At 36.9% G+C, this 22,931-nt stretch overlaps 1 protein-coding gene across 3 annotated transcripts in view; it reads right to left on the minus strand.

The window, feature by feature from the left end:
• Positions 1–22,931, minus strand: part of Adam17 (ADAM metallopeptidase domain 17) — a 55,062-nt gene that overhangs the window by 29,513 nt on the left and 2,618 nt on the right. Inside the window, exons 2-5 of one of the 3 annotated variants that reach the window (XM_046441229.2) lie at positions 13,587–13,719; positions 4,651–4,781; positions 3,023–3,111; positions 11–179 (exon numbers count right to left, since the gene is read on the minus strand). In XM_046441229.2, coding sequence (XP_046297185.1) covers positions 11–179; positions 3,023–3,111; positions 4,651–4,781; positions 13,587–13,719 — 522 coding nt within the window. Of the gene's footprint in view, positions 1–10; positions 180–3,022; positions 3,112–4,650; positions 4,782–13,586; positions 13,721–22,931 lie in introns of those variants that run through there. The other 2 variants (XM_046441230.2, XM_046441231.2) reach the window with 2 other exon arrangements.

Genomic DNA, 22,931 nt, shown 5'->3' on the forward strand with positions numbered 1-22,931 from the left:
TTAATCTTACCTTCAGGTGGCTCTCTGTCTACCAGTCCTTTTGGAAGCAACTCTTCATCATCCACTTTTAAATAACCACATACTTTTGGAGACTGTAAACGTGAAACATTCTTGATATCTTCTGACTTATAAACTAACATTCTTTTGTCCTCAGTATCATTAACAAATCTCCAAAGTGGCTAAAACACAAAGTATACATGTCAAGATGGAAAAAATTAAAACTCCTAAATATTAAATTCTTACAATGTTCTATTTTTTAAATATTTTTTTTTAGTTGTAGATGGACACAATACCTTTATTTTTTATTTATTTTTATGTTGTGCTGAGGATGGAACCCAGGGCCTCACACATGCTAGGCAAGCGCTCTGCCACTGAGCCACAATCCCAGCCCTCTTACAATATTCTTTGCTTGTTCTTAGATAACATTAAGTAAACTGACTGGACATTTTACCCAAAATAAATCATTTCTATTTTTATCACATGGATTTCTATGCTAATAAATTCATATCCCTCATTATTTTATCTGTACATGGGGGAAAAGCATTAATTTGTAAAAGTTACAAAATCTTTTAGAGGATCCAGAAAAAAAATATGCCTGTACTTTTCCATTAATTCATTCAAAAATTTCTATGTAATGCCAACTGTATACTGGCACTGTTAGAAGGCATACTAATTTTGCAATAAGTCAGACAAGATTTCTATGAATGTGGAATTTCCATTTTAGTTTCCTTTAACATTCAGATATTTGATATGTCTGTCATACTAATTTTTTAAAATATTTGTTTTAAATGTTGATGGACCTTTATTTTATTCACTTATTTTTATGTGGTGCTGAGAATCAAACCCAGTGCCTCACCCGTGCTAGGCAAGTACTCCACCACTGAGCCACAACTCTCCAGCCCCCATACTATGAATAAAAAAGGAAATAAAAAGATTTTTAAAGAGAGATGACTAAAAACTTGCAACAATATGCCTGAAATTTATTAGTTTCAGGAAAGTTACTTTATAAAAATCTGCATTTCCAGTAAATCAAACTCACGGGTTCCAAAGGTTTCCCAAGTCAAAAGGATGTTCCTGTGTTTACAAAATAGTAATCTGTAAAGACAACGGTCTCAATAGAAATAGGCAGCTTGTAGGGAATGCATAAAAAAGAATTTAAAATTTTAGGCTGGGGATGTAGCTCACTGGTATAGTGTTTGCCCAGCATGCACAAGGCCCTGGGTTTGATCTCTAGCAATGCAGAAACAAAACAAACTTGTTTCTCCATCAGGGAAATATGAATCAATGAGATACCACTTCATATCCTTTAGGATAGCTATAATTAAAGACAAATTCTGGTAAGGATGTAGAGAAATCAGAACCCTCATAAATGTTGACAAAAATGTGAATCCTCATAAATGTTGACAAAAATGTGAACTTTAGTTACCATATGATCTAACAATCCTACTCCTAGAATTTATTTAAGAAATGAAAACATATACCCACATGAAAACTTGCTCATGAATGTTCACAGTAGCTCTGTTAATAATAGCCAAGAAGTGGAAACACCTTAATCGTCCATCAACTGATGAATGAATAAATATGTTATATCCAAACAATGGAACATAATTCAACAATAAAAAGAAATGGAAGTACTAATACATGCTTCAACATAGATGAACCCTGAGAATATTGTTCTAAGCAAGAAGGCTACAAGGCCAAGGAAATGCCAGCACCATACTCTTGAATTTCCCGGTTTTCAGAACCATGAGTAACGCCAGTAACCCTAGCAACTTGGGAGACTGAGGCAGGAGGACTGAAAGTTCAAGGCCAGCCTCAGCAATTTAGCCAGGACCTATCTCAAAATAAAAAGTAAAAAAGGGGTTAGGCATGTGGATCAGTGGTTAAGTATCCCTAGGTTCAATCCCTAGAATCCACCAAAAACAAAAACCTCTATTCTTGATAAATTACCCAGTCCCAGACATTCTGTTATAGCAGCAGTAAGGGACTAAGACAACAGCCTAAACATTAATAGTCTACAACATACTGCAAGATTATATATTTCTTTTTTCATACTTACTGATGGGTGACAAAAGACTAATGGCCACATGGTTTGAATGTATTTTTAAAATATAAAATTTTTAGCACCAGCATCCTGGCTTAACCCTACCAGCAAATACACCTGAAAATTTCATTTACACCAACTTTTTAGTTCTCCCACAGATGATCTGTTTTGGTGATGATTTGGACTACCCAAAGCATTACTGTTTTCCAAAAAACATGGAATCAACTTCAACTCACAAATAAATGGCATGGTATCTGACAAGTAGATACATGCCTGACACAAACATGGTAACCACAGTCCTGATTTCGACCTAGTGCTTCAGTGGAAGAGTGGCCGGAGACTGAATTTCTCTACAGACTTACCAGACTATGAACTATAACCTTTTACCGATCTAACATGTGGATAAATAAGACTTCACCTTTGTCTTTGAGAATGTTTATATCTGGAGTAGGATTATTAGAGAAAAATTTTAAATGCATGAGAGAAGGAATGTTTTCTCTTCCTATATCCATCCCACATGTTCCTCTATCAATTGTGGTACTTTAGAAATACAAGGTGAATCTGATGACAGCTTCCTAGACATATAAAAAGTATCATCCTTGTTTTTCTTTTTTGGTACTGGGGATTAAACCCAGAGGCACTTTACCACTAAGTCACATCCCCAGCCCCAGACCCTTTTATTTTTTATTTTGAGACAGGATCTTATTAAGTTGCTTACAGCCTCCCTTAGTTGTTAGGCCTCAAAAGTGCATCCTCCTGCCTCAGCCTCCTCCCTGCTGGAATTACAGGTGTGTATAACAGCACCCTGCTTCATCCTTACTTTGAAAGTCATCTATTTTCTTCCTTGTGAAAAGAAAAAAAAAAAAAAAAAACCTCTTTAAATATAAGGAGAAAAGAAATAATTAATTTTAACCTTTGCCATCTTAAAACAACTAACAGAGATATAAGCTACTACAAAAAGATCACATGTAGACTTACCTCTATGTTATATTCTGCCCCATCTGTGTTGATTCTTATTATGACATCATCATCTCCTATATGGGCTAGGACTCTAGAGTTAGGCTCACCTTGAGAAGAAAAGTAACATTTTTTATTATTAAAAACCAGGTCAAATAATAAACCACTCATTAAACTTATTAAATCCTTCATCAGATTGAAATGTGCATCTTACTACAAATTCTGCCAACAAAAAACAAAGGCCCCAGAAAGAAGCTAGATATTTTTCACCTTCTGAGGAGGTATAATCATTTTAAATTTATCAATTTACCAAAAACATACCAAAAAACTTGTAGATATTCTTCCAGAATAACCTTACCTAATTTTAGGTGAGAAAGAACTAAGAGAAGGCAAAAAATATGATCTGTAATATACAGATCTTAAACAGTGCTTTGGAGATTTCTATGCCGTTTCTTTTTTTTTTTTTTTTTTTTAATTGCAGAAAAAAGTTCAAAAAGTAAACTGTAGCCAGGTGTGGTGGCATACTCCTGTAACCTGAGCTGCCTGGGAAGGAAGATCTCAAGTTTGAAGTCAGTCTGGGCAATTTATCAAAACCCTGACTCAAAATAAAAAATAAAAAATAAAAAAACCTGAGCCCAATCCTTAATACTGCAAAACAAACAAACAAACAAAAACCTGCAACTGCTTGTTTGATATATTTTCTCAAATAAATATAAAAGTAGGATATTTGGCTGGGTGTGGTGGTACACACTTATAATCCCAAGGTCATGGAAGGCTAAAACAGGAGAATCTCAAATTTGAGGCCAGCCTCATCATGTTAGCAATATCCTTAGTAACTCAGTGAGATTCTGTCTCCAAATTAAAAATAAAAATAATTGGGGGAGGGGCTGGGGTTGTGGCTCAAAGGTAGAGCGCTTGCCTAGCACCCGTGAGGCACTGAGTTTGATCTCAGTACCAAATAAAAATAAAATAAAGGTATTGTATCCACCTTCAACTAAAAAAATATTGTTAAAAAATAATAATTGGTGGAGTAACAGAGTGATAAAGCACCTCTGGCTTCAACCCCCAGTATCAAATAATAATAATAATCAATTATAAGTTCCCCTAGTTTCCCTGATTTAAGTCTCATTAAGAAAAGCCTACTAGGTTGGGGTTGTGGCTCCGTGACAGAGCACTTGTCTCACACATGTGAGGCACTGGTTAGATCCTCAGCACCACATAAAAATAAATAAACAAAATAAAGATATTATTGGGGCTGGGGATATAGCTCAGTTGGGAGAGTGCTTGCCTTGCATGCACAAGGCCTTGGATTCGATCCCCAGCACCAAAAACAAAACAAAGATATTATTAAAAGAAAAGCCTACAGTCCTTGCATAAAGAAATGAGAAGGTTAAATCTGTATCATTTGAAATTAATTTTAATCATCAAATCAGCCAGCTAGCATGACATGCTAGGTAACACTCATTTCCTCCTGTTATAATGTTTCTTCTTTCAAATTTAGTACAGCTCAAACAGAACCATAGCAGAATAGCACTCCTATGAGAGCAAGCCCTTCCCCCACCAACCTACCAGAAGAGATTATATAATTATGTTAGACTTAGAGAACTAACCCCCCAGACATGAGGACAAAATCCAAGCCCCATACTAACCAACCACATGTCCACTGAAGAAGTCTTGCCATTTTATAGTGTACTCGCTTTCATCTTCACCATCCACCACCACAACTTTGAAATTTTGTGAAAAGCGTTCGGTACTTGATGTCAAGTACAATTTAAAATGCCTAAAGAGAGAATGCATTCAGAGTTCACTCTATGCATATTTAAAAAAAACAAAACAAACAAAAAAAAAAACCCTAAACTTTCTTAACATTCTGGATAAGTTGACAGTAAAAAACCAAAAAACAAACAAACACTATGTAAGTTATAACTAAGGTATTTAGAGCAACATACCTCCTGTAAAGACAAAAGAACTCTGGTCTAACTGCAAAAACTTGGCAGGGCAGACCAAAAGAAACTAACTGGAGGAGAGATTCAAAGAGCTTATGAGTTTCTCTTTCCTACAAAATTGATAATAAGTAAACACATGTATTTGGATAACCAAAGCAGAATTCTTGCTTATCTGGAAAAATTATTACTAAAGATTAATATTATTATATATCATTAACTGAACAACTACTTAATGTTATATACTCTATGTTATCTCCACGCAAGTCAGAGCTGAGGCATGGAGGTTAACCAACAAACTGTGAAACTAATGCAAGGTTACACAGCTACTGAACAGTGAAACTAGAGACTAACTGCTGTATTTCACAACCTGGTGCTCTGCTGCCTCTAGCAATCAAGCTGAGTACCCTGTGGGAAAATTCTTATTGCTATGCAAATTAATAAATAGCTGCTCTCTACATTTAAAAGCACTCATGAGTCCCTCCTCCTCAAAAGAACTTATCTTGAAAACTATATACCCAAAATTACCATTAGGAAAATAAAAACAAAGCCTCCAATGCAGACATTAAAATATGCCCTTCGGATCTTTAGATGGGGCTTTTTGTTTTCTACAGTTTGTTGTTCTGACAAAAAAAATTGGGATGGTGAGCAAGATTTTTTCAATTATTATTTACAGAGCCCTTTCAATGTGCTCATGAACACCAAAGACAAAGAAAGGCATGCTATTTATCTCAGCCACAGGAACAAATTTTGTCAGCTGTGGTGTTGAAAATATGAAATGTTGCTTCCCCATGGGTCTGCTTGAGTCTTTGAACTGCCAGGAAGAAATCCAGACTGGAACAGTTCCCGGGGCAACAAATATTTTTAACTTTTGAGCACACAAGGTAATTTTAGTTTGCTTGTGGTTTTTAGTGGTTAGAGTGAAAGAAACAAAATAGAACATTATTTCCTAAAACTTTAGAACATTTTCTCCTGCTATCCAAAACTGTATCTTCCCACACATTCTCAGTCATAATTTTTTTCACCTTCAGTTATGATGAGAACTGTCAAAAGCAACCCTATTACAAAGCATCCCTATTATAAATCCTTATTATTTAGCTTTAAAGCTCTCTATGAATCATATTATTTTTAAGGTTCTTTCAAAATTTACCTTAACTTATCCTCCTAAAGTTATGTAAAATTATTTACTTACAAACTTATATCTTTCTTTTGATTTCAGAATTTACTGTAATAACAGACTAGTACTAACCTGTGGGAGGCCAAGCTTATGGGTGACTGAGTTACACTCCCCAGCTGGGTACTGAGGCGCTCAGTCACAGAAATGGGTGTGTCTTGCTACAGCCCCATGGGTGAAGCTATGCTCACCTGTTCCTTTGTAATATAACCCCTTGCCCTGTTTAGGATAGAATCTTCCATGGAAGTGCCTTGTGTGTGTCCCCTCCTCTTACTGTGCCCTTGGGTGTGGCCTACCCAGGTGTCAGTCAACCTGCTGACAGTGGACATCATGAAGATAGACTCAGCCCCCTGAAACCTGACCCCTTGCCTCATTTGAATAGCTTCTCCTCAATAAAAGGGGTCAGCGCATGTGCTCTCGCTCTCTCTCTTTCTGCGGACCCTTAAGGTCAGAGGAGCCGTCACAGCAACCCCAAAGAAAAAGGTATTTGTGTCTCTTGTGTGGTTATTTCGTGCAGCCCAGTTAGCCCAGTTTAACTAGAGTGACCCCTGAGCCTTTTAGTCGTGAGAACAGAAACCCGGCACTAACCAGTCTGGATTACCATTATTTTCCTATTTTTTAATGGTCCATCTTATCAGGCATCTTACCTTTTTAGGAGAGGGGGGTGGGGACGGGGGTACTGGAGATTGAACTCAAGAGTCACTCAACTTCTGAGCCACATCCCCAGCCCTATTTTCTATTTTATTTAGAGACAAGGTCTGAGTTGCTTAGCGTCTCACTTTTGCTGAGGCTGGCTCTGAACTCACGATCCTCAGGTCAGCCTCTGGAGCCACTGGGATTACAGGCATGCGCCACCACGCCCAGCCCTTACTTTAATTTCTTTCAGTCCTACCCTCCTCAAAAAATTCGAGATATTTCACCTTTAGGAAAAACATCTAGCTTTAAAAAAAAAAAAAATCTGATAACATTATTAAAAAAAAAACATTTGCAACTTTTTTGTTGTTATATGTCTTTCTCCCTTTCTCCCTCCCTCCCTCCCTTCCTTCCTTCCTTCCTTCATTTCTTTCTTTCTTTTGGAGCTGGGGATCGAACCCAGGGCCTTATGTATGCAAGACAAGCACTGTACCAACTGAGCTATATCCCTAGCCCTAGATAAGTATTTCTCGATGTACACCAAAGAGGAAATACAAATTTTAAACATTTTCCTTTTTTTCATAAAATTAATTAATTCAGTCTTCTCAGCATTCTGTGCTTTCCAACCTTTGTGTAATCTTGGCTTATTTTTTCCCCTTCCATTATTATTTTAAAACAATCTACTTATTTACCATTACCACTAAGTAACTGATGAACTCAGTTAATCCCACCTTAAGATTGGAAGCCATCACATCACAAAGTCATGAAAAGTTCATTTGTGTTTACTATAAATTACTGCGATTTCCAAACTTGTTTGGATTCCCTGCCCGGGCCTTGAACGCACCCATGCCTGGCTCTCCTTGACCAGATAACAACCCTCTCTGAAACCTCAGCGGTGCCTCATAAATTCTGATGTCAAGATCTGAATTTACTCCCTACCTTGAAACATCAAGTCATGTAGGTCATTAGTCTGCCATCTGCCCTCGTTTGCCAGAACCCTGTTAGCTCTAAGTTCCCAAGACACTCCTCTTTGTAACTTTTTGTGCTATAAAAACATTTTCTTCCCTGAGAGCTGGGCTGTTCTCTGGCCCAGCTTTCGGGTGAGACAGTTGCTGGCCAGTTTTCTTTGTGTACACAATATAAGCTTGCTTTAATTTGGTTTAAAAGTAGAGTCGGTGGTCTTTTCCTTGTGTTGTGGTTCAACACAATAAGTGTATTCACAAAGGTGAGGTCAGTCATAATATGCACTCATCAGGTCAACTCTTTTTTTTTTTTTTTTAAGCTCTAATAACACAATGTAGTAGAAAAGGAAGGCTATTGGGATTTGATTCTGAAAACCCTGGCTCAAATCCTATCTCCTCCACTTACTCACTCTTTGCCTTTGGTTTTAATCTACGAACCTAGCATTCATCTATGCAAATGGCAAAAATATTGACTAAATGACTGGTCTGAAGGTTAAATAACCTGTTTTAAAGCACCTGGCATGAAATTCTCATAAATCAGCAGACACATTTCCCATTAAACATTTATTAATTAGTTTATTTATTTATTTATTTTTGTGGTGCTGGGGATTGAACCCAGAGCCTTGTGCAAGGCAAGCATTCTACCAACGGAGCTACATCCCCAGCCCTCCATTAAACATTTAAGATCAAAACTATGAAAAATAAATTACAAACTTGCCCATATTATTTAACATTTTCTTTTTCTTTTTTTCCCTTGTGGTGCTGGGGTTTGAACTCAGAGCCCCACACATGCTAAGCAAGCACTCTACCACTGAGCTACATCCCCAGCCCAACATTTTCTTAATGAACCAATGTCGTCTACGAGACATGGAAGAGAAATACACAAGACATACAAATATTTGCCCCTTGGCAAGGATTTTACAGGCCACCCCAAATCAAGCTTTAACAGAAACCCAGAAAGCTTAATTTTGAGTTCTGCTTTCTTTCCTTTCCCCTTGCTCTTACTCCTTCCTTGCAGTTTATCATATCCATTTCAACAACTCTCATCAGTACAACAGACACAACACAAACTTTGGAATTAGGCCTGTGCTCAAATCCTGTATCAACCATTTACTAGCTGAGAGATTTTAGGCACATTATCTAACATCTTTGCGCCTTTTATTTATTTTTCTTTTTGTGTCTTCAAAAAAGGAATAACAGCCAGGCATGGTTGCACATGCCTGTAATTGCCTAAAATAATCAGTAATGTACAGTAATGGACCAATTTCTTTAATGTTCTAAACACTACTACAATTTAGTAGTCAAAAAGACAATCCAATAGAAAAATGGTCCCAGAATGTGAAAAGTCAACTGACTGAAAAAATAAAATAAATGAAAAGGTGCTCATTTTCACATAAAATGAAAATCAAAACTACAGAATACCTTCCCCTGGGCTGGGGATATATAGCTCAGTTGATAGAGTGCTTGTCTTGCATGCATAAGGCCCTGGGTTCAATCCCCAGCACCACAAAAAATAAATAAGTAAATAAATAAATAAATAAAACATTCACATCCTTGACTGAATAATTATCCTATAAATGTAACCTTTAAAAGCACCCAAAAGAGGGCTGGGATTGTGGCTCAGTGGCAGAGCGCCTGCCTTGTCCATGTGAGGCACTGGGTTCGATCCTCAACACCACATAAAAATAAATAAATAAAGGCATTGTGTCCATATGCAACTGAAAAAATATTTTTAAAAAACACACCCAGGGGCTGGGATGTAGCTCAAGCGGTAGCGCGCTCGCCTGGCATGCGTGCGGCCCGGGTTCGATCCTCAGCACCACATAGAAAACAAAGATGTTGTGTCTGCCGAACTAAAAAATAAATATTTAAAAAAAAAAAAAATCTCTCTCTCTCAAAAAAAAAAAAAAAAAAAACCACACCCAGGGCTGGGATTGTGGCTCAGCAGTAGAGCACTCGCCTAGCACAGGACCCGGGTTCAATCCTCAGCACCACATTAAAAAAATAAAGGCATTGTGTTGTGTCCATCTACACATAAATAAATAAATAAATAAATAAATAAATAAATAAATAAATAAATAAATAAATAAATAAATAACACACACACACACACACACACACACACACACACCCCCAAAAGAGCTGGGCATGGTGGCACACGCAAGTAATCCCAGCAACTAGGAGGCTGAGGCAGGAAGACTGCAAGTTCAAGGGCAGTCTCAGCAACTAAGCAGGACTCTAAGCAATTGGGGAGACCCTGACTCAATCAAAATTTAAAATTTTTAAAAAGGGCTAGGGAAAACAAAACAAAAAAAAAAGGTTAAGGAAGTGACTTAGTGGTAAAGAGCTTCTGGGTTCAATCCCTATCCCACCACCCAAAAAACAACACCAGAAGAGGTATATCTACAAAGCTATTCATTAAAGCACTGTTTGTTATAGCAAAAAAAAAAAAAAAAAATCAATTTGATTAAACAATATCCACTTGTTGAGTACTATTCAAGAGTTGCTAAATTCTATGCACTGGAAATTATGTGACTGTTTATAATAATGTGTATCTATATTGTCTGTATCACCTTCAGTATTCCAATATTTGAGGGAATATTTCCAGGAGGCTCTTCAGATACCAAAATCTGTGGATGTTTGAGTCCCAAATATAAAATGGCATATAACCTCTCCTATACTTTAAATCATCTCTAGATTACTTATAATACCTAACACATGTAAATTTTACACAAATAGTTGTACAGTTCACAAAAAAACAGAACAAATGAACTGGACATGGTGGTGCATGTCTGTAATCCCTGAGGCTGAGGCAAGAGGATCACAAGATTGAGGCCAGTCTGAGCAATGTAGCAAGACTCTTAAAAAATTAAATTTATGGGCTGGGGATGTGGCTCAAGCGGTGGCGCACTTGCCTGGCATGTGTGCGGCCCCGGGTTCGATCCTCAGCACCACATACAAACAAAGATGTTGTGTCCGCCAAAAACTAAAAAATAAATATTAAAAAAAAAATTTAAAAAGGGTGGGGATGTAGCTCAGTGGTTTTTTAAAAAAAAAAAAGTAGCTATTGGCTATTGGGAAATGCTATGTGTTGCTTGATTGAGCATTGTCAGTAGGTTTTATTCTAGGAATGTACATTTTTATGCATTCACTTTTCTCTAAATTTTTTAGTTAATCTCAGGATTAATGTTGTATGAGAAATAGATAAGTCTGAATTTTTTTTTTTTTTTGTAATCTATTAGAACAAAACATTTGATTGTTGCTGTTGTTGTTGTTATGATACTTTGTAGTTTGTGCTTTAATTATCCACCACTTTTCAGGAATTTGTATTAATAATGATCCTCATTTTCTACCTTCATGTTTCATATATAAAAAGACTTGAAGGATTATATAAACCACCACTAAGTCTTTTACTCTTCTTATTACTGATCCTAACTATGCCTTTTCAAACATCTGTCTCTAATCTCAGACTCTTACAGAACTTTTAAAGAATAATGCACCAGAAACCACAGACCAGAGACTGATAAGACTTAATGGGTAAGATGGATCTGAACACTAGGCCCCAGGGTTCAGAAGTAATCACATGTGTGAATAAGGAAAGACAATATAACCATCAAAATCCCTGAATGATAACTGAGAATCAATAGATCTGAATTTTAATTTTGATTCTGCAGCAGCATTAGCAATCTAAGCCACTATTTCAGAGAAAGCATAAAATACAGCACTGAAACAAGAAAAAAAAAAAAAACTTGCCTAATATAAGCAAGGCCCTGGGTTTGACCTCCAACACTACAAAAAAATTAATACATAAAACAAATACAATACTATATTGTTAGGGAATAATGACAGGAAAATCTGTATATACTCAATATAAACAAAATTTCTTTCTAAGAGTTTTGATCAATAGTTGGTTTAATCCATGCACACAGAATTCAGATACAGAAGGCCAGCTATACCTACACATATCATGTGCACAAAAGATTCATGTGCCAAAAAACATACAATAAAAATTTCTAGAAGTTTACACAGGATGTATAGTCATGAAAATGTGAATATAATTTAAAAAAACTGAAAAACATTAAAATCTCTCTAGTATTTTTATATTTTGGAGTACCGGGGATGGAAACCAGGCCTCTCACATGCTAGGCAAATGTTCCACCAATGAAATACATCCCAGCCTGTATGTAGTTGTTTGTTTGTTTTTTTGGTACTGGGGACTTAACCCAGGGAATATATACCACTGAGCTCCATATCCCCAGCCCTTTTTATTTTGAGACAGAGTTTCACTAAGTTGCTGAGGCTGACCTTGAACTTGTGATCTTCCTGTCTCAGACTCCCAAGCTACTGGAATTTCAGACAAACACTACCATACCCAGCCCCTAAGCAGGCACACATATTACTTTTCCTAGATTCCTTCAACAGATGAATGGATAAAGAAAATGTGTTACTTATACACAATGGAATATTACTCAGCCTTAAAGAATGAAAATTACAGGCAAATGGATATAATTAGAGAATATCTTCCTAAGTGAAATAAGCTAATCCCCAAAAACCAAAAGCCAAATGTTTTCTCTCATAAGTGGAGGCTGTAAATAAATAAATAAGTGGAACGGGGGGATAGGAAAGAATAAAGGAACTTTGGAGTAAGGAAGATGTGGGGTTGTGGGGATGGAAAAGACAATAGAATAAGATAGACATTATTACCCTATATACATGCATAATTATACTACTGGAGTGACTCTGTACCATGTACAGCCAGAGAAATGAGAAGTTGTGCTCCATTTGTGTGCAATATGTCAAAATGCATCCTACTGTAAAATTTTTTTAAAAATTAAAATTAAAAAAAAATGGGATACAAGTCTATCCTATAAACAAACAATAATTCAGGCCAGTTACATTCTCCTAGTGTTTATTTTTTAATACTGGATAAAAAGTTTCTTTACAGACTCTAGAATGAGGTCTGCAATTACTGAACTGGTTTATATCTGCAAAACATGGGCTGGGGTTGTGGCTCAGTGGTAGAGGGCTTGCCTAGCACATGGGAGGCCCTGGGTTCAATCCTCAGCACCACATAAAAAAATAAATGAATAAAATAAAGCTATGAAAATAAAAAGTTACCTCATTTTTTAAAAACGCTCATTTAAAAAATAAATAAATAAATCTGCAAAACAGCATGGATTAAAATTACTACCCAAATCAAGCACATCAATCAATTTATGGTTGAAATAAGAGGAGCTCAATTTTAGACCCAGTCCACCACTATGTGTGGGGTCTATGTGTGGGTCCTAAACAAAACATTTTTCTCTATCTCATGTCCTCACACATAAAGATAATATTTAGTACCTGGTTGGTTATACTGAAAATGTAAAGTATTATAAGCATTCAATTTGTAAAAATCCCTAGCTGGGCAGGGTGGCACACACTTCTAATCCCAGCAGCTCAGGAGGCTGAGGCAGGAAGATCACAAGTTCAAAGCAGCCTCAGTAACTTAGCAAGGCCCTACACAACTAAGTGAGACCCTGCCTCAAAATAAAAAATAAAAGGGACTGAGGATGTAGCTCAGTAGTTAAGTGCCCCTGGTATAATCCCTGGTACCTCCACAAAATAACCCCAATATCCCCCAAATAAAAACAATAAAAAATTAAAATTCCTTCTTAGAATCTCATAAACATTTCACCATAATTAATACCTTTACATCACTCACTTTTTAAGAAAACACTCATCAGTATGAATTTCAGAATAGGAATCATGTATGACAGACTATAATTATATCAATTACAAATCTTTATGATGTGATTTTTCCTAAGATTTCTGCTTTTGCCAAACCAAGCCCCTCACTGACCCAATATTATTTTATAAATAATTCAAATTACCTTTTCAAAGCTGAAAAAGTTAGTAATGTTTCCAAATGTGTTGAGGCTTGTAGATCCCTTTTCCTTATGGAGTGCTGCTGGATATTGGCAAGAGAGAGGATATCGTAGTCTGAGAGCAAAGAATCAAGCTTCTCTGAAAAAAAGGTAAAAAAGGTGATTAGCACCTGAACCTACTCATCAGCTGTATTATCACTAAAATGAGAGTGCCAAACAATAAGCTCTTTCTGATGCAATAATTACAAAGTACCTAAATGTACTTCACAACCAATAGGGTATCTCTCCCCCACCCCCTCTACCCCATGCCTCCACATGCTAGGCAAGAGCTCTACCACTGAGCTACATCCCTAACCCCTGGAGTACTATAAGAAATCTAAACTAAATATGATGAAGATCTAAATTCTAGTTCTTAAGACATAGAGGTTTTAGATGCTGCCAAGTTAAATAATAACTGAAGGAAGCAATCAGCCACACTCAGGATGCAGAATTCAAGAACAAATGACCCCAAATTCTTCAGAAAATAAATGGCTTTGGAAGGAAGGGAGGGGTGGAGACATAATAGATTTAAGAACACAGCAAGCAATCATAATATGTCAATCTTTTTGGATTTTTGTGGAAAGACATTTGAGACAATTAGGGCATTCTTAATATAAACTGCATGTTAAGATACTAATTTGGGGGCTGGAGTTGTAGCTCAGTGGCAGCACACTTGGCCACCATGCACACACAAGGCCTAGCGTCAATCTCTAATATCACACACAAAAAAATTTTTTATTAAGTTTTACAAGACGGAATCATCCTCATAAACACGTCCAATTATTTTATGTCAATAAAAAGTTAAAAAATCAAAAACAGAATCAACCCAATAGTTTTCTCCTTCACCTAAATATCCTCAATCAGTATTCATTCATCAGTCAGTCATCCCCTGCTATGAGCCAGACACTAAGTCCAAAAGCTGAAACACAGCATTAACAGAGGTGTCCTTGCCTAACAGCTCATTTTAAGGTGGGAGACCTAGATAGACAATGCACGCAAAAAATACGTCAATGTTGTGGACACAAAAGCAAGATAAAAGAGAGGAGGAGTGGTAAGGCCAGTTTTCCTACCCAGAGTGGTCAAAGGCAGAATAGTGCTTTGCCACTGTACACTATACAAACCTGAAGAAGGCTAAGGGCAGGCCCACTGCTACCTTTTACTTTAATAAAAGTTTATCCAAGCTTCTAACTTAAAATTAGAAAAAATAAAGTAGCAGCAATTTACACACTTTCTAGATACCACCCTTCGGGTTTTTGTTTGTTTGTTTGTTTAGTTGGTTTGGTACTAGAGACTGCACTCAAGGGCACTTTAAACTGAACTATATTTCTAGTCCTTTTTATTTTTGAGACAGGGTCTCACTAAATTGCTGAGGCTGGTCTCCAACTTGAGATCCTCCCGACTCAGCTTCCCAAATTGCTGGGATTACCAGCATGCACCACCACAACTAGCTGAGACCAACCATCTTCTTTTTAACAAATTTTCCTTTTAAATTTAATCTAGAGGAAAGCTGTTTCAAAAGGGATTAATCACTTTTCTACCAATGGATAACTGTTGGTGATTCGACCTTGCTAATATTTTTTTCTTAGTATAGGAGATTAAACCCAAGGGTACTTTACAACTGAAACTACATCCCCATCCTTTTAAAAAATTTTTTGACATAGATTCTCACTAAATTGCTGGGGCTGGTCTTAGACCTGTAAGCCTCCTGCTCGGCCTCCCAAATTGCTGGGATTACAGATGGGTACCACTGTGCCTGGTGACCCTGCTAGTCATAATGCTCAGTGGCACCAACAGAAAATCTTCAACAGCTTACCATTTATTCATCAATATGTTTTTGGTTTGTTTGTTTGTTTTGTTTTTGTTTTTGACTGGGGATTGAACCCAGAGGCACTCTACCACTGAGCTACATCCCCCTATCTGGTATTTATTTAGAGACAGGGTCTCAATGAGTTGCTTAAGGCCTCACTGAGCTGCTGAGGCTGTCTTTGAACTCATGATCCTCTTGCTTCAGCTTCCCAAGATTCTGGGATTACAGGTGTGTGCCACTGCACCTAGCTTTATCCACCAATTTCTAAGTGTTCCCTATAATGCACCATACTGGGTTTTTTAATATAGTATCTCCAACAAACATCCCTGAGAGATTATCCACATTTTACAGATGAGAAACAGATGCAGAATAAGTGATTTATCTAATTTCATAAAGCTAATCTGACATAGAACTGGGTTTTGAACATTGGCCTGACTGGCTGAAATTCTCAAGTTTTATTGATATGATATTTCTGAAACTCCTCTAAAATCAGCAAGTTCTCCTAGAACTTTGTACTTTTCAGTATCCTACTTTAACACATGTCAACAAAACATGATCTCCCCTCCTTCTTACTTATTTGTTTGTTTTTGTAGTATTGGGGATTGAAACCAGCACCACAAGCACTCAACCACTGAGCCACACCCCTAGCCCCCTCTCTCTGAATTCTAAAGTCCTTTGTTTATACCTTTCTTCTGGTACTTTATGGTTATGACATACTTGTCTCACCACCAGAGTATAAAATAGCCAAAAAGGAGCTTTTTGTTTTATCCATCACAGAATATTTAACTCACAACACCCAGCACAGAACCTAACATCTATCCACACTCATGTCAACCAACTGCACCAATTCTCAGTGCTAGATGCTGATACACTCCTTCAGCCCTTCAACTTCCCTGACACAGGTTGGTACATGAACTTAGTTTCATTCAAGATCATAATCACGCCTACTGATTTAGAAACTTAACTTCAGTATTATAGTTTCATTGTTAATAACATGGGTCAATGGTTTTCAAAGTGTATGCATCATCTAGGAATGTGTTAGAAATGAAAATTTTCAAGCCTGCCCTTAGATCTCTCAGTCAGAAATTCTCAGGATGGAGTCCAGAAATCTGTTTAACAAACCTCCTAGGGGATTTTCATGAATTCAAGTCTGAAAATCATCATATAAGCAAGGCATGTTGACACCTGCCTGTAGCTCCAGCTACTTGGGAGGCTGAGGCAGAAAGATCATTTGAATCCAGAACTTTGAGGCCGGCCTGAATAACACAGTAAGAACTCTTTTATAAAAAATTTTCTACTTGTTTTAATTAGTTATACATGACAGTAGAATGCATTTATGCACTTTGATATATCATACATAGATGGGATATAATTTCTCATTTTTCTGAGTGTACATGTTGCAGAATCATATTGGTCATGTAGTCACATATATACAATACAGTAATAGTTTCTGTTTCATTCTACTTCTTTTCTATCCCCACATCACCTCCCCTACCCTCCCATCACTTTCCTCTACCTAATTTAAGGTGACATTATCCCTAGTGCTTTCGCCTTATTGTGAATTAGCATCTGCATATTAGAGAAAACATTTGGCCTTTGCTTTTGTGGGATTGGCTTATTTCGCTTAGCATGATATTCTCCAACTCCAACCATTTACTGGCAAATGTCATAATTTCACTTTTCTTTGAAGCTGAGTAATATTCCATCGAGTATATATACCACGTTTTCTTTATCCATTCATCTATTGAGGGACACCTAGGTTGATACCCTAGTCCAGTCATTGTGAACTGAGCTGCTATAAACATTGATGTGGCTGCATCACAATAGAAGAACTCTCTTATTAAAAGAAAAAGAAAACCATTTAACTAAGTTAAAGTAAGGAACAGGTCAAATTGAAGAAAAAAAAAAAAAACCTTTAAGCACAAGGATATTCACTACTCCTCTTTACATTATTTTTTTAAATACTTATTTTTTAGTTGTAGTTGGATACAATACCTTTATTTTATTTACTTTTTTTTTTTAATGTGGTGCTGAGGATTGAACCCAGGGCTTCCAACAGCTAAGCGAGCGCTCTACCGCTGAGCCACCACCCCAGCCCCAACATTAATTTTTATAACAAAAGAATCAAAGTAAATTAATAACTGGAAACAGCTGGATAAGTTCTAGAACGTCCAAATGACAGGGAAAAATCTGCAACCATTTAAAATGCTGTACACTACACTTTTTTTTTTTATATATATATCAGGGATGGAACGCAGGACCACTTAACAACTGAGCCACATCCCCAGCCCTTCTTATATTTTTAGAGACAGGGTCTCATTAAGTTGCTTAGGGCCTCCCTGAGTTGCTAAGGCTGGCTTTGAACTCCTGATCCTCCTGCCTCAGCCTCACAAGCAGCTGGGATTACAGGCGTGCGCCACCATACCTGGCTACTACAACTTTTTAAGGTCTGAAAAATAAAAAATTAAAAAGAGCTGGGGGCAAGGTTGTGGCTCAGCAGTAGCGCACTTGCCTGGCATGTGAGGCACTGGGTTGGATTCTCAGCACCGCATATAAACATATAAAATAAGGTCTATCAACAACTAAAAAAAAAAAAAATTTTAAAGGGGGGGTGCTGGGAATATGGCTCAGTAGTGAAGGGCCCCTAGGTTCAATCCCTAATACCAAAAAAGAAAAATACTTATGCTATGTTAATGAAACAAAGGGAGATTTTAAAATACACTGTTCATATTGCATGATCTTAATTATTATAAAAACAGGCCTTAAAAAATGACAAGAGAGTAACATCACCAGTATTTGAGTGTATTTTCTATAATAAGCACTTTTTAAATGTAGCTTCCTAACATACTTTAAAATACTTAACAAGTATGTTTGCATTGCAATTTATTCTCTTTTAATGAGTAGATAATCCAAATTGGATGTCCTGGAGCCATCACAAACCACCTAGTAAAAACAGATCTCTCTTTGGAGCCAAATTAGAGCTATTTACTGCTCTTGAAATTGTCTTCTCACTAGCAAGTGAGAAGTGTGGAAAATGTGCCAGAGCGGAAGAAAATCGAAATCTGGGAAATCAGTAAGACGCTGAGCAAACCAAATGGAGATCACCAAAAGATTCCCAGGTTTCTGGTCTGGGTACCTAGGTAGATATAGTATAATTCATGGAAGGGTGGGGGCACTGGATGCTCTGGATACTCAATATTCAACTGCACTTCACTTTCAAAACTGTAACCACTGGTAATCGTAATTTTCTAGAGCTTTTTCAACAGAATTCAAACACTTCCTTCCCAAAAGATTCTCTTTTCTACATTTAAATCTCTTAATAAATGAGTATAAACCATCATTCTACTTACAATAAAGTTTATTACAGTTAGTCCTAAAAACTATGTTACCAAAATGATCTTTCTTTGCTCAGCATCTGGTCATGGACTCTTTAAAATTCTACAATTTTAATTGTAATTATCAGTAATTCTGCTGATTACTCTTTAAAATGAGAGCAGCTATCTCAACTTTCTATAAGTTGATCCAGCCATCACCCTAAATAACTGAGATTTTTCTCATTTCAGCCAACTACAAACACAAATTAGAAAATAAAAGACACAATTTAATTCAAAATTAATTAAATTAATTATATATATATATAAAATAGAATTTTATTATTTAAGGTGTCCCCTATCTACTCCTCCCTTTCTCTGTCAAGAGCTACAGTTTATAGTTGCCCCCACTTACCTTCCTGCCTAATGGTGCTTAGAGATACCGCACCCTTCCTTACTGTTTTTGTATCTTTTATCACCCCACCTTCACTTCTTTTTTTCTAAACCCATATTCTACACTTTTTTTCTCTTTTCCAACAGATTCCATTTATGCATTTATTTAACAAATACTTATTAAAAACCTCCTATCTTTCAGGCACTACCAATATAACAGAAAAATATATTTCCAGTAGTTCATACTGGGGGAAGAGATCAAACAAAATTATAATAAAGTGTGTCATTTGCCGAGAGAGCAGTTATAGGAAGTTATAGGACACAACAGGGGCAGGGTTTCTGCCTGGTGAGCCAAGGATGCTTTCCTAGGGAAGCAGTATTAAAATCAAAAGGATAAGGTTGCCATCAAGAAAAGGGAAAGAAGGAAGAGTTTCTAAGTAGATAGCATAACATGCTGCAGTCCTCAGGAAACAGATAATCTATGACTTAAAGAAGTGAGAGCAACTCAATGAAGCTGTGGTGCACAACAGCACAGAAAGAAAAGATGAAGTGACTGGGCTCAATGATACATTCCTGTAATCCCAGCAACCCAAGAAGCTGAGACAGAAGGATCCCAAATTCAAATTGCACTGGCAATTCAGCCAGACCCTGTCTCAAAATAAAATCAATAAAGAAGAGCTGGGGATGCAGCTCAGTGGTAGAATGCTTGTAGGTTCTAACCCCAGTATCGAAAAAGAAAAAAAGATGATGAGGAGGAGGTGTGAGGCTTGAGAAGCAGACAGAAGTCAGGTTAAAGGACCATGGGACAAAATGCAGGATTTTGGACTCTGGACAAGGACAACAGCTGTTACTTAGAAATATCATTATTAAAAAAAAAAAAAAAAAAGAAATATCATTATAACCCCAGTGTGGAAAATGTGTCAAAGAGGAAGAAAACTGAAATCTGGGAAATCAGTGGGTAAGATGCTGAGCAAACCAGGCGGAAATCACCAAAAGACTCCTAGGTTTCTGGCCTGGATACCTAGGTAGATATAGCATAATTCATGGGAGGAGGGGGTGGGAGGGACTGGATGATGAAAAACTCTAGAATGACATAGTCTGTCTTGTTTCTTATATACAATTCTCAATTACACTGCCCACTTACACAGGACTTCTTTTGTATTAAGTCATCATACGTTTGCAAATGTGTTACTTGATAAGCCATACAGTGATTTTAAGTGGGAAGAAAGCAAAACTATGCTATAGTATGATTCTCAACACTGATATCAGCAGTAAAAAAACAGCTAAGACTTTGCTCCTTCTAAATGTTCTAAAAGAAGAATAAAGACAAGTCAGGAGTTTTAGGCCTATGATAAACCCCCTATGAATATACATGTGAAACAGCCTACAAGAGATTTGATAAACTTTCAACTCCATCCTTTTCTTATACCTGAGTTGTTCTGTATTTGGGATAAGTTCAAAGAAAGAAAGTAGGCTATACTTTAGGTCATCATACTATGAACTAAAAAGTTGATATTAAGTTAAAACTAATATTTAAACCTCAAAAGGGTATAAATTTTGCTTATATAAATATAAGCATAAAAATGTGTGTGCGTGTGTGTGTATATATATATATATACACACACATATATATATAGCTGTACACATACACATAGATAATTGTACCATGTATTTGAGAGCAATGTAAATAAATTGTCATAGAAGGAAATGTTTGTGGACCTTAATGTTTTCTTTTTTTGCAGCAAACTGCATTTTCCTAGAATACAATCTCCAAGTGTACTGAAGAACCCCTACAGTAGTACTCTGCTTAACTGCTCTACTGTATGAAATACAAAAAGTACCCCCAAATAACACCATCAGTATCATGCTTCTATTCTTGATGTCAGAAGTGGAAAAGGACTGCTATGAAGTATTTACAGTATCAGTGCAGAAGACACAAGACCAGCTCTTTAGCACTCTCAAAAATACAGAGGAGGAGAGAAGCTGCCTGAACAGGTTGTAAAACCCTAAGCAAGGATGAATCCCTCCCTGAATCTAAGGGATAAGGAGAGAAGTGCTCTCTAGTAGGTCAGGAACCCCAGAATCTAGGAGCTAAACATGTAATTTTACGGGTTTTTACCAGTAAAGGAGGATGGAGTTTCATCAGCCTCCAGTAATTAATCCCCACCAAGAGCTTTTGACCACTGGGCATAGTGGCACTCACTTGTAACCACGGTGGCTTGGGAGGCTAAGGCAAGAGTATACCAAGTTTAAGGACAGCCTTGGCAACTCAGTGAGACTCTTAGCTCAAAATAAAAAATAAAAAGGGATGGGAATGTAGTTCAGTGGTAGAGCACTTTTGGGTTCAATTCCCAGTACGAATAAATTTAAAAAGAGGGGGGAAAAGAAAAAGGGGGGGGGGGAGTACTGAGGTACCTAACTCCATGGCTAATTTAAGAACTAAGTTAAGAGATACAATATATGAAAAGTCCTTCATTTCACTTCCCTACCCCAGTGAAACTTATCCCTGACCCTTCTTCCCTACCAACTTTTCTCAGGCTTTCTTCAAATTAACAGTTCCAGTTGTACAAACTTAACATCTCTCACAAATAGAAACTGATGAAGGATCCAAAAAACATCAACCATACTTGGCCTTGCAGGACATATCTAGTATTCTGTGAAAGTCAAAAAGATTTCTCCAGTTTCCCTATCACAGCTCTTTGCTCGACTCTTCATTTTATCCTAGTTTATCTCTTTGACTAGCACAAAATAGTTATATTAATTTCCCTCAGAACAGTTAGGATCGTTAAGTGTTTAGGTTACAAAAGAATGCAGTTTATAAGCAAAATTAACACGAAAAGAGGAAGCCACATGTCAAAATACTGAGCAAAATGGTGCTGTTAATGAAATAAGTACTGTTATGTGGAGAATCACCAAGCCAATAACCTCAAGTTTCAAATATATGTTTCAAATACAAATGTTCATCCCTCATCTGTGACCTACATTTTTTCCTTCCACCCACTACATCCTCTTTCATTAAGAGTAACTCAAAGGGAAAACAATTTTGAAATCAAAGTGAGACTTATACACCCCTGCTGCAACTTTAAAACTAGATATCATCATGACTAAGCTCATATGATTCATAACTTTCCTAAATTATGCAATTCGTAACAGTTCAATTGAAATCATTTTTAGTGACCTACGGAGTACTCCAAAAGTCAGGCTTCTATTTATTATATGTATTACTGCTCTTCAGAAAAACGTTATAAGCTCGAGCTGGGGATGTGGCTCAAATGGTAGAGCGCTCGCCTGGCATGCGTATGGCCCGGGTTCGATCCTCAGCACCACATACAAACAAAGATGTTGTGTCCGCCGAAAACTAAAAAATATTAAAAAATTCTCTCTCTCTCTCTCCCTCTCTCTTTAAAAAAAGAAAAATGTTATAAGCTGGGCATGGAGGCAAACACCTGAAATTCTAGAAACTCAGAAGGCTGAAGCAGGAGTATTACCAAGTTCAAGGCCAGCCTTGGTAATTTAGCAAGACCCTGTCTCAAAATAAAAATCCCAGGGATATAGCTTTGTGGTAAGCCCCTAGGTTCAATTCCCAGTACCACAAAATAAATAAATAGATAGATATATTTTAGAAAAAAATCCTATATATACCTAATCAATATTTAGTACTACAGTACATAACATCTGCAGACAAAAGGCTAATAAACAAAAAAACCATGGTCTGAAACTACTTGTCAGTCTTGACCAACTCAATAATAAGATTGAGTTAAGGGGCGTGACTTTGTCCTTGGTGAGAGAAGTGTCTCTGCT

The sequence above is a fragment of the Marmota monax genome, unplaced genomic scaffold (genome assembly GCF_021218885.2).
Source record: "Marmota monax isolate L192 unplaced genomic scaffold, Marmota_monax_Labrador192_F-V1.1 WCK01_AAM20220418_F8-fsc00010, whole genome shotgun sequence".
NCBI lineage: Eukaryota > Metazoa > Chordata > Mammalia > Rodentia > Sciuridae > Marmota > Marmota monax.